Here is a 13,172-nt window from a genome sequence, read left to right on the forward strand (position 1 = left end):
GTTATTCTGTCTTTGATGAGAGTCTGTCTGTCTGTTTTTTGCATTTGTAATTGAAGTGAGCTATTCTAGTGCAGGGGTGGCTACCTCCAGTCCTCGAGAGCCACAAACAGGTCAGGCTTTCAGGATATCCACAATGAATATGGATGAGATAGATTTGCATACAATGGAGGCAGTACATGCAGATCTGTCTCATGCATATTCATTGTAGATATCCTGAAAGCCAGGTCCCTTTGTAGCTCTTGAGGACTGGAGTTGGCCTCCCCTGTGCTAGTGTGTATTTAATGTGTTGGGATCTGTAGCAGTCCAGCTCACTGACTGTATCTGAGCATGTGCAGGAATTCCCATGTGGGTGTTGCCTCATGAGTCCTTCAGTATTTTTTCATTTGAGCATCAACACGGACAAGTACCCTATCTGTTCGTATTTTGTATTACATTTTCTCTAAAATTCTTAATTTCTTTTTTCTTCAAAAGTTGCCTTGGTGCCTCAGTAATCCTGAATCATAACTTTTCAGTGCTGTTTTAAAATTAAAAAAAAAGATTTTTTTTCTCCAGGATGACAGCAAGAAAAAAACTCATAGTGATATAAGGGAGATACTGTTATGTTATGGGACCGCTGGGAGAGCGATCCCAACTTGAGGGGAATGTGTGTCCTTGGGCCTCGGCCTGACCCCAGACGAATCCAAGACAGCACCGAGGGTTGATGAGGCGTGTCCCAGCATGGATGAAGACGAAGTCTGACCCTCTGCCAGACCTGCATGCTTCTGGAGCCAACAACACTATGTTAGTAAGTGAACAGTCCTCCGACCGTTCCCAGCCCTTTCGGACCTGCCACTAGGTATCAGCAAGAAGCAGCAGGCCAGACTGAGGATGAGGGCGGACGGAGGCCTTGTGACACAGAAGACTCAAGACATGGACGAGAAGACTATGGAAGTGCATGAGGATCTTGGAGGAGACGAGGAACTTGGAAGACACTTGGACGAGACGAGAAGCTGGGAAGGTTCGGACATTGGCACTGTCTCTCAGGGCGCCCTACACAGTCCACCCGCGGGACTGGTCACGGACCACCCTGTCCCTCTGCGCACCCTACACAACCTGGAGAGGCTGGTCACAGACCACGCGGAGAGCGGGACAAGCGCAGGAAGGGAATCCAGCTGAGGAGACAACTCCAATGATAAGAATAGGAACAGATGAGACGGATTTACCCTCAACAAAGAGTCATCTGGAGAGAACCAAAGGAGCTGGAGGGTCAGGAGGACTCGGAACGAGCAAAGGAGGAGTGGAACCTCGGAACATCAGGAAGTAAAACATCAGGAAGCCTGGACTAGGAACCTCAAGACATGAAGACATAGAACATCAGGAAGCCACAAACACAGGAAGCAGATGAGACATGGAGCTCCAACGAAGAACGAAGACCTGACGGAGCGCTGGAAGACGAGACTTCCAGGAGCAAGTAAATCCAATGCAAGGCAAAGCTGAAGTGTTGGAGAAGCCCTTTTATAGGGCTGAGACAGGAAACAGTCATCAGGTGGAACCCAGGGCATATCTGGCTGTGGGCCCTTTAAATCTTGTGAAGAAGCGTGGCCCGCGCCTTAGGAACAGGAAGCGGGAAGTTGTGCAGGACCATGGCCAGTGGCCATGCTGATGCTAACGCCGAAGAGCAGGGCAGGGCGGATGAATAGGCCCAGCGTTGTCGGCAGCTTTCAAGCCGCAGAGGGCAGACTGAGGAGCGGCTCCAGCTGCAAGAAAGACCAGGGACTGCGGCCTCCAGGCCACGGGGCAGGCAGAGAGAAGGTAAGAGGCTGCCCAGAGGGCAGAATCACAACAGATACCTGCTGTTCTACCACTGTGTGCAACAAAATATGAATTCTACCTTCTATGAATATTGACCTTAGAGGCGCACACAGAGATTAAAGGATGGATGCAGACATCTAGGTCTCAGCAGAGAGAGAAACAAGATAAAAACTTTGAGCAGTACAACTCAGCTTAACAGATTGGCTTGTTGACTGAAGGACTATAAGCTCCTTTCTAAATAAATGTAAGTGGCCCTAGGACAGGCAGGGCAGAAACTCAAAAACAACTTAATTCCCCAGAGCAGAAAACACAGCCTATCCAAGGACAGTTCATCGGACAGGAGCAGTGACCCCCCCCCCTCACCCCAATGGAAAAGGGGGGAGCATCTGAAAATTGCTGACATGGCAAGACAGCACCTGTCAAGATGTGATTGTACACAGTCCAGTCGCCATGCGGCAGGAGTAGTGACTCCCGCCATGGAAAAGGGGGAGGTCAGTGATCTGAAATGCAGAGGTGACATCGTCCGCCCGCTGCATGACTATGCATAAACTTTATGCATATTCATCAGTGACTGAAGACATGGAGTCATCAACCCTGCCCCTCCCTGCGTCAAGGAGGCAGAGGACCAAGGCCAGGCGTGTCCGGGGAGGCTGGAGAGAGGAAAGCCCTGCCTGATATCTGGCCACTGACCACAAAGCCAGAGATGGCCCCAGAACTGAGAGACGCCTTCTCAGCCCAGCTGGTACCAGGACCAAGGAAACCAGCTCTTTCCCTCGAGACGATCCCCGAGATCTCCAGCCAGAAACTGCTCTAGAAGTAAACAGAAGGGAATCTCCCGAAGTTGGCTGGGGCTAGCCAGTTAGTTCTCTTTATTAATACTCTACGCAGGCTAAGGCTTATGGCACATTTCAATCTACTAATGATGCAAATCTTTATTTACTATAAACTGATGCTGAGTAATTTTAGAGACATGCATTGTTTATTTTCTTCTAAATGCGAACCTTAGAAAATCTGACAAATAGAAGTCTAATTCTGTGGCTAAAACATGGTCTTTTCAGAACTATTTGGATTGTGTGGGCATAGGAGGGAGTAGAGAGAACTGCCTGTAGCACTACCAGCCCCCGATAGGTGTGGGGGAGGGGGAATCGAGGTGCACAGTAGCAGATAGGTTCCTGAACCTCTAATATTGCGTACAGTGAGCAGGTTTAAAGATTTGTTTATGCAGTAGAAAATTGTCCATTACTGACAGATATGAAATTTGTTATCACTGCCTCAGGCCGAACACAACCAAGCCAGCTGTTACCATTGTGGCCGCATGTTTTGCATTCCCAGCTGCTGAGGGCCTGTAAATTGAAGGAGGTGCATAAATCTCTCAGAATCCTCAGTGGATCCTCTTCCACAAGCCTCCTCGAGTTCCTCCAAAATATCTTCCCCTTTGGTAGAGCAAGCTGAGGTTTTGGGGTTGAGTTAATATAAAAAGTCATGAAATGCATCGAAGAAAGAGAAGCACCACTGGGTGGAGCTGGTGCCGAAAAACCACAGAGTTGATGCACTTGCTGCAGGATTCTCTGGCGAATCAATCCTTTGTGCACGGAGCATTGGTGCCATCAGTGCACATAATCCACCATCATCAACACACAGATACCTGGTACCGGTGATGCAGCCGGCACCATTGAAGTGCAAGTCCTCGGTTAGGATTTGTAAGTATGTGACCCTTTGACCGAGGCGAGAGGTGGAACCCCCAGGGGGAGGAGCCCCACTGAGCCTCACCGTCGGAAGGCGGAGTCTCGGCTGTGGGATGGGATACAGCAGCAGGTAGAATGAGAGAGAGAGTGACCCCTGGAGGCGGGCCACGGTGCGGCAGCGCGGCTGCTGACGTCAGACTCTGCTCGGGAACTGGAGTAGACGAATAGTAATGGCACTACCCGAGGAGCAGGGGATGCCGGTAGAAGAACAGTCACTAAAATACACTGGATCCGTAGAGATGGTATATGAGAGGATCCCTAGGTGGGAGGTCACGGGAGTGATTCGCAGAGCGGGGTACACCGGAGAGAGTTCCCGCGTAGAGAATAATGCAGGATCCGCAGCGTAGTACTCATAGCGACTGAAGGCAGTAATAGGTCCGGAGAAGCCTCGGGGATCGAGGCAGACGGGAATCTGTGTGAAGGCCCGCCAAGGAGTGGATAGCCAAGAGACGAGATAGGGCCCCCGAGGAGCGGGTACCCAATAGTCTCCAACACGAAAGCAGGAACCGGAACAACGTAGCAGAGAGAGCAATAATTGTAGCAAGTGAACTCGTTGCAGTCTGCCTGGGCTGGTGAGCTTAAGTATCTAGGTTGAGTGACGTCATCTGGTGGGGATGCCCCCGAGGTTCCCACATGACGTGATTAAAGCAGGTTGGGGAGCGCGCACGCAGCTAGGGAACCCCACAGGCAAGATGGCAGTCGGCGGCGTCCATGCTGCTCGAGGAGGCCTGAGAACGGAGGGCGGAAGGCCAGTGGTAGCTGGCAGAGGCTGCGAGTTCCCCCAATGGAGCTAAGGCAACAAACAAAGAGGTGAGCAACAGCGGCCGCAGAGCATAACATCCTCATTGCTTTCAGTGCATTGAATCCCAGAGCGTAAAGTGCATCAAACCTCGAAACCATTGACAATTAGAGCATCAGAGAAGGCTGCTCCATCGTCATTGCATTATACAGCTGTGGGCTGACATGCGGAAAATACTCTCAGTGGCAGGCTTCATCTGTCCCTTGTGCCAACGAAGATTCAGGCACAAGGATTATGTCTGGAGATCCCAGACCCTTTGATGTCACCCACATGTCGTAGCTAATTCAGTCCTCCTTGTCAATGGAGAATAAGAGGCGTGCCCCAAGGATCTGTCTGGGGACCACTGCTGTTCAACTAATCCAATCATGATCCAGAAAGGGGAGCTACAAGAGGAGAGATCAGATTTGCAGATGATGCAAAACTATTCATAAAGATTGTGAGGAAATACAGAAGGACTTTGGGAGTTTGGAGAAAGAGGCATCTAAATGGCAGATGATCTGTCTAAATTGATCTAAGTGATCTAAATTTTCAGTTGGTCTGTGGCCTATTAGCTCTGTTGGCCAAAGAGTCAGGTAGTTGTTAGTGGCTCGTAAAGGGAGTGGTGAATTGCACAGTTCTGGTGCCACATCCTTAAGAACATAAGAATATGCCATACTGGGTCAGACCAAGGGTCCATCAAGCCCAGCATCCTGTTTCCAACAGTGGCCAATCCAGGCCATAAGAACCTGGCAAGTACCCAAACAGTAAATAAATCCCATGCTACAAATGCTGGCAACAAGCAGTGGCTATTCCTTATACATTAATAGCAGTTTATGGACTTCTCCAGGAACTTGTCCAAACCTTTTTTAAACCCAGCTACACTAACTGCTTTAACCACATCCTTTGGCAATGAATTCCAGAGCTAATTTGTGTTTTAAGTGAAAAAGAACTTCCTCCGATTAGTTTTAAATGTGCCCCATGCTAACTTCTTGGAGTGCCCCCTAGTCTTTCTATTATCTGAAAGAGTAAATAACCGATTCACATCTACCCGTTCTAGACCTCTCATGATTTTAAACACCTCTGTCATATCCCCCCTCAGCCATCTCTTCTCCAAGCTGAAAAGTCCTAACCTCTTTAGCCTTTCCTCATAGGGGAGCTGTTCTATTCCCTTTATCATTTTGGTTGCCCTTCTCTGTATCTTCTCCATCGCAATTATATCTTTTTTGAGATGCGGCGACCAGAATTGTACACAGTATTCAAGGTGCGGTCTCACCATGGAGCGATACAGAGGCATTATGACATTTTCCATTTTATTCACCATTCCCTTCCTAATAATTCCCAACATTCTGTTTCCTTTTTTGACTGCCGCAGCACACTGAGCCGACGATTTCAATGTGTTATCCACTATGACACCTAGATATCTTTCTTGGGTTGTAGCACCTAATATGGAACCCAACATTGTGTAACTATAGCCTGGGTTATTTTTCCCTATATGCATCACCTTGCACTTGTCCACATTAAATTTCATCTGCCATTTGGATGCCCAATCTTCCAGTCTCGCAAGGTCCTCCTGCAACTTATCACAATCTGCTTGTGATTTAAGTATTCAGAATAATTTTCTGTCATCCGCAAATTGTTGAAAGTTCTGGCTCTTTTTTTTTTTTTACATTTAACCTTGAGGGACAATGTGATCAGGTGGTTTGGGGTGAGTTCAAGTTTCAGCTAGGACGATCACCCCTCACCTTCTTCATCAGTGCATTTAATTGCTTTGAGTGTTAGGAACAAGATTTTGAATTTAATGCATAGAGAGACTGGGAGTTGATGCAGAGATATTAACAGTTCCCATTTTCTACTGCTAGTGATGGTTCTGGCGGTGGCATTTTGCACTGACTGGAGTTTGGCCATTGCCTTTTGGTTATAATCTAAGAGAGAGAGTACTGCTGATTACAAGTCTGTTTTAAAACTGGTTGCAAGGAGGAGTGACGAGCTTTCTTTACCTCTCCATGGTAGGGGAGAGTCAAGGATGACTCCCAGGCTCTTGAGCTTGTGTTGAGGGTGGAGGGTGATGGTCTCTGGCCGCCCATAGGATCTCTGTTCTTTTGTTGTATTACACACTCTTCCCACGTGTGAACTCCAAGCGAGTGGGCAAGGAGGCGTTAACAACTTGCATAGAAGATAAATCCAAACCATGGATTATAATAGTGAAGGGGAACAGAAAGCAACCAGCAGCAATTTGTTAAAAAGCAAAACAAGCAGCGCAATTGGGAGTGGAAGGCCGGTGAAATAAGTTCATGGGCTGAAAGGCTGACGAAAGCAGCAGGTTTCCAGTTGTTTAATTGAAATGGATGGCGAGTCTCCCAGCTTTGTTCCTGCGGCGAGGCACGGGCTGAGCATCCTTTCAGCTCAAAGCTTGTGGTTAAGGCAGGAAGGGGCATTACCTGCTGCAATCTCGCTGGGCATGGAGGCAGGTCCCCAGTCCTGGGGTCAGGGCTGGGGGGCTGCACAGGGATGGGGGCTGCACAGGGCTGGGGGGCTGGGGGCTGCTTTCTGCGTGCAGTGACCCTGTTTCTCTTCCTCACAGAGAATCGATGACCTGCGACCTGCCTGGTACTACAGCTTCAGGGTCACCATGGTAACGTGGGGCGTCCCCGAGCAGCGCTGCTGCGACTCCCCCTCCATCAGCTTCGTGACAGGTGGGCTCCTTAATGCCGAAAGACCTCCTCCCGATTGCCGGGCTCCAGGGTAATCCAGGGAAGGGGACGCACAAGTGGGGCATAAATTCCTTCCTTGCCCCAAATCTGGCGCCTGTCTCCGAATCCCAGGATCAGCCTCTGTCCCCAGCGTGCGGCCACCAAGGTCTTCTCCGCTCTGCTCCTGAGTTCATTCAGCGCTGAAGCCAGAACTTCTACTGCTGGCAAAATATTCATAACATCAGCTCCTTGGGTATGAAATCCTTTTCTGTGCCACGAATCACCCCCCCTAATCCTGGAGGATGTGTCCTGAAGCCTCCTCTCCAGGCACATAGCCCCGGCATGGACAGTCCTTCAGCTTTCTAAGCTCAGTGGCCCTTCTAACATCTGGAGATCCTCTGAGGATCCTTGAACTCCAGATGTGTTGTGATAAGGGGGGAGGAGATCCTGGCTGCTCTCGTTCCCCAGGGCTTTTCCCTGGTTCCTGCCCACACGCACAGAACAGTGCCGGCCCCTGCACTATCTACGTCCAGTCTCATCTGCAGGGCGTCCACTACCAACGGCCTCTGCAGAAATGCAAATATCGCAGTTGATATTCAAAGCCTTTGTCTGGGTAACTTTTCAAGAGATTTCAGATCCCCCCCTCCCCATGCCCTGGCTAAGTTTTGTCCTGGTAACTTGTTGCCCATGAGGAGTTTATCTGGACACAGAGCTAAGTTTTGGCCACTGAGCACTGATATTCCTCAGTACCTGGGTAGTGGTTCCACTGAATACCCGGGTAACTCTCCTGCTGGGATCAGCCTCACTGGTTTTCATTCCTTCTTCTATATGATCGACAAAAATATTCAACAGCAGCTCTGTGCAGCCTCCCGTGTCCCTTTATTCCAGGTACAATATGGTTATGTATTTATTATTTATTATAGGCCCCCATGCAGCAATATCAAAATCCATTAAAACATGCATCAAAATAAACATTCAGAGCAGCAAAAGTATCCAACTTTCCTTTTTTGGATCTTACTTTTTCACAGACAAGAATGCTTCCAAAAAGTTAAAAGATCCTGAATATGTTTTAATGCATCTGGAGGAGCATTCAGCAACCATGGTCCAGTACCATAAAAAGCAGCTTTTCCAGTGCCATTTACACGAGCCTGCTTGGCAGGGGAAGCTTGCAATAGCAATTCCCCCGGAGAAGTTAAATTCGGGTGGGAACACGTTGCACATGGACCCTCAGACAGTTAAGGTTTTAAACACAAGCACCAGCCATGTAAAGTCAACGGGGTAGAATTTAATAAACTACGCCCACGCGTACTTTTGTTAGCGCACCAGGCGCGAACAAGAGTACGCCGGATTTTAAAGGATACGTGCGTAGCCGCGCGTATCCTTTAAAATCCGGGGTCGGCGCACGCAAGGCTGCCCAAAATCGGCAGCCTGCGCGTGCTGAGCCGCGCAGCCTGCCTCTGTTCCCTCCGAGGTCGCGCCGAAATCGGAGCGGCCTCAGAGGAAACTTTCCTTCTACTCCCACCACACCTTCCCCTCCCTTCCCCTACCTAACCCAGTCCCCCAGCCCTATCTAAACCCCCCCACCTTTGTTGCAAAAGTTACACCTGCCCGAGGCAGGCGTAACTTGCGCACACCAGGCTGGCTGCCGGCGCGCCATGTTCCGGACCGGGGGCTGGTCCGGAAGCCGTGGCCACACCCCTGGAATGCCCCTGGGCTGGCACCATGCCCCCGAACATCGCGCCGCCCCCCGACACGCCCCCCCTAGCAAAGCCCGGGACTTACATGCGTCCCGGGGCTTGTGTGTGCACCGCCGAGCCTATTCAACATAGGCTCGGCGGTGCGCAGGGGGAGGTTGGGGCAGGTTTTCGGAGGGTACGCGCGTATCCCTTTGAAAATCTGCCCCAATATGTTTACTGACAGGTAACCTCTGAAGACTGATTAATAACGGGGTCACACCTTTGGGCTCCACAAATCAACCTCGCGGCAGAGCTCTGCAATAGTTGCAGACGGTGAATAGTTGAACCAGGGAGGCCAACGTACAATGCATTACACTAATCAATAACAGTAATTATAAATGCTTGAATAATGGTTCGAAAATCATCTTTATCTAAAACAAACCCTAAATGTCTTAGCAGGCACCGTTTATAAAATCCCACCCGTAAAACCTAATGAACTTGGGCCCGACAAGTCAATTGTGAATCCAGAAGGAAGCCCAAGCTGTGTACTACAGGCTTAAAGGCAAATCGCTTTCCATAAACATAGAAGAGTTAACGTTTTGTTCTTGCAAATATTGAGCTTGGCTTGAAAAGCAAATAAGTTGAGATTTTTTGACATTTGGTTTAAGATGATTTTCATACATCCAAGCACTGCTAGCACGGAGGCCTTCAGCTTGCAAAGAACGAGTAGCAGGGAAATACAAGTGAGTATTGTCCACACACATTCAACATGTAATTCAGTGTTGTTGTAACACGGAAAACACTGATAACATGTAGAGGTTGTAGAAAGCTGCTGACAGTGTTCATCTCTGTGCTATCCCGGAGGAGAGACCATTACATTGTACCTGCTGTGCTTGAGAATTTGGGTACGATTTGAACCGTTTATGTACTGTCCCATTCCTTCAGATGATCTAATAAAATATGATGAGAAACAGTGTTGAAAGCTGACGACACATCCAAAAATACCCCAGTTACCAGCCTTCCTTGATCAAATTCACTAAGCAAATAATTCGCAATAGAGAAAAGTAGCGTTTCAGTACTAGAATGTGCCATTAGTAGGACCCTCGGCCAATTTCTAACCCATTTGCAAATGTTATTCTTTCTTAGGGCCTGAGTCATCGGGCTATTTGCCCATAGTCACAGAATGGGTGAAAAGGCAGTTAATTTAAAAAGCAGCCATTCTTGTGGTGCTCTCTCACAACTTTGTCAAAGTTCAGATAAACTACATCAGTCAACTTTCCTATATATTTCTATTCCTTGATTTTATTATATTTATCTGTAGGCAGCATACAACATACATAGAATAGCAAAGCAAAATAACGTAATACTGGCATAAAATAAAAGCCATAGATATAATAACAATACAAAAGAATGCAACAGATAATATATAAAACCAATAACAAGTATAATTATGGTCCAAAAAGAACCTGATATGGAGAAGAACAGATGCCAGAAGACTTGTCCCAGGAATCGTTAATGTAAAACAAGGTTTGTAGGTTGAGGAAATGTCTGATGAGTCGGACTGCAGTTCATACTTCTAGAGAGAAGAGACAATCTAAAAACCCATGTTCTGGAAGCTCTCTCATCCCTCTTAATTCTGTAGGAGTAGAGTCCCAGAGAACGGGACTAAGACACGAGAAGGATCTTTCCTTAGCCTGTACGGAGATCCTGCAATGAGCGTAGGTGTAATTCCAGCCTCTCTCTCACGTATGAAGATCCAGAGTTAAAACCTTGAAAATTAAGGATAATATCTTACAGGTACTGGAGGCCCGAGACAGCTGATCAGCTGCACTATTTTGGATAATATGAGTCTATACATTAATGTCCTCATAAAGGCAGCTCCATTAATCCAAGTCGGGATTATGGTATCAAGGACATTGCTGGACAGGTCTGGTTGAAGGTTTTGGATAACTCAGCCCTGCTGAATGACAATTTAAGCACATTAGTAATGTGGGGTTTTATGCTGAGCTCTTTTCGATTGATATATGTGCAGCTTCTAAGCTATGAGCATGAACCCTCTGTGACCGCCGAGCAGGGCCAGGCCAGGCTCTCTCTCTCTCTCCTGCAGAGGGCTCGTCTGGCTTTTGAGAGCAGCTCGAGGCCTGCCTGTCCCTCCGGCACTTTCAGAGTGACCTAAGGGGTCGGTTTAATAGATTACTTAGACCTACTGCCGAGCAGAGTCTGGGGGGGCTGTAATGTGACGCCTTTTTATCCCTCACAGCTCCGCTCTCCCCAGAGATCAGCGCTCTGGAGTACTTCAACAACCTTCTGTATGTCAGCTGGAGCTACGGAGATGAAGCCTCTGACCTGACGCACTCCAGGATACTGCACTGGCTGCTGGTGGCAGAAGGCAGAAAGAAAGTGAGAAAAAATGTGAGTGGGGAGCGTTCTCCACGCTGCTACAGGAACTCCCGGGCCTTGCGCTGCCCCGGTCAGCCCGGCCACAGCTGCTCTCGATGCAATAGTGTGCAGTGTGGCCAGCGCCCAGCTCAGCGCGCGTCCATGAGCCCCGATCCAAAACTGGGGGTTAGAGCATCCAATCGAGCGCGTAGCTACTAGTGCCCATCATGTTCATGAGGCTGTGAGCTGTTACCCCCAGGTGCAGAAAGAAATGGTGTGCCCGCCGCGCACATTTCTACTCGCAAAAACGAATGCCTGCCCTGGAGATTTAATTCTCGAGGATCCCCAAAATGCTGCTTTTCTGTACTTTTCCCCACATAATAGCGTGGAGATATTAAGTTGGAGGAAACGAAAAAGGAGAGGTTAGGTCAGGTTAGGGAACGGAAGGCATGAAATTGCGCGTCTTTTCCCTAACCGGCTGACGGCCACCTCTCCTGGGCGCCTGATGCCGAGGAGGCGCTAGGGGTTCACGGTTTTCCCTGGCGCCTCCTTTTTAATGTGGCAGCCCATTTAGGTATTAAATCAGGCGCCCGGGAGAGGAGCGTCGGCGCACGTTAAGAGGGCGGGCGCTCAGTCGTGAGGACACGTTTAACGCGCGCCCATATGGCGTCGGCCTGTTCCTTGCAGCGACTTCAGTCAATGGCAGCAGGGCACTTACTGGAGTTAGGTGCCTGCTGGGCTGTAATTCAGTGCGGGAGCAAGTCTAGAGGATGTGCTTGCTTGTCCCATGGGGAAAACGAGTCAGAGATACCTGGGTAAGTTGCATCCTCAGTCGCCCAACTGTGCAGAAAGTGCCCACAAAGACAGAGGCTTTCTGGGGGAGGAATGGGCTGGGCAGGAGGTGCAGCTGCTAACGCCACTAACCTGCTGCTCCGATGATGTACAAGCACTTAACCCATAGAAAGACAACGGCAGAAAGAGAACGCATGGCCCATCCAGCTGTCCATCTGTCCAGTTAATTTAGCATTATAAATTCTCATCACTTCCTTAGAGATCCCCTGGGTTTTGGAATTCAGATATTATTTTTATCTCCACCACTTCCACTAGGGGCCGTTCCATGCATCCACCCCCCTCTCTGTAAAGAAATATTTCCTAAGATTATTCCTGGGTCTGCCCCCTTTCACCCTCATCTCTTGAGCCCCTCGTTCTAGAACTTCCCTTCCACTGAAAGAGGCTCCCCTCCTGTGCATGGAAACCTTTCAGATATTTCAATGTCTCTATCATATCTCCCCATCTCGCCTTTCCTCCAGGGTGTACATGTTTAGATCTTTAAGTCTATCCCCATATCCATTAGAATGAAGACCATTAACCATTTTAGTAGCCTCCCTATGGACCTGTTTATATCCTTTTGAAGACACGGTCTCCAGAATTGTACTCAGTATTCCAAATGAGGTCTCACAAAGGACATAAGAACCTAAGAAAATGCCATACTGGGTCAGACCAAGGGTCCATCAAGCCCAGCATCCTGTTTCCAACAGAGGCCAAACCAGGCTACAAATACCTGGCAATTACCCAAACATTAAATAGATCTCAAGCTACTTTTTATTAAATAATAGCAGTTTATGGATTTTTTCCTCTAGGAAATTATCCAAACCTTTTTTCAACCCAGATACACTAACTACCTTAATCACATCCTCTGGCAATGAATTCCAGAGCTTAACTATACATGAGTGGAAAACAATGAGCTACTTGCTAACTTCATGGTCTGAACCCTGGCCTTCTATTATCTGAGAGACTAAATAACTGATTTACATTAAATTGTTCTAGTTCTTTCATGATTTTATAGACCTAAATCATATTCCCCCCTCCCCCCTCCATCTCTTCTCCAAGCTGAACCCTCTCCTGATAGGGGAGCTGTTCCATCCCCTTTATCATTTTGGTTGCCCTTCTCTGTACCTTCTCCATCGCAACTATATCTTTTTTGAGATGCGGCGACCAGAATTGGACACAGTATTCAAGGTGCGGTCTCCCCATGGAGCGATACAGAGGCATTATGACATTTTCCGTTTTATTCACCATTTCCTTTCTAATAATTCCCAACATTCTGTTTGCT

At 48.4% G+C, this 13,172-nt stretch overlaps 1 protein-coding gene across 1 annotated transcript in view; it reads left to right on the top strand.

Moving 5' to 3' along the window:
* The window catches only part of PTPRO (protein tyrosine phosphatase receptor type O), a 187,256-nt gene that overhangs the window by 70,348 nt on the left and 103,736 nt on the right, over nt 1–13,172 (top strand). The window contains exons 10-11 of the mRNA XM_029597366.1: nt 6,896–7,007; nt 10,941–11,092. Coding sequence (XP_029453226.1) covers nt 6,896–7,007; nt 10,941–11,092 — 264 coding nt within the window. The remainder of the gene's footprint in view (nt 1–6,895; nt 7,008–10,940; nt 11,093–13,172) is intronic.

Source organism: Rhinatrema bivittatum, chromosome 4 (assembly GCF_901001135.1).
Source record: "Rhinatrema bivittatum chromosome 4, aRhiBiv1.1, whole genome shotgun sequence".
Classification (NCBI taxonomy): Eukaryota; Metazoa; Chordata; class Amphibia; order Gymnophiona; family Rhinatrematidae; genus Rhinatrema; species Rhinatrema bivittatum.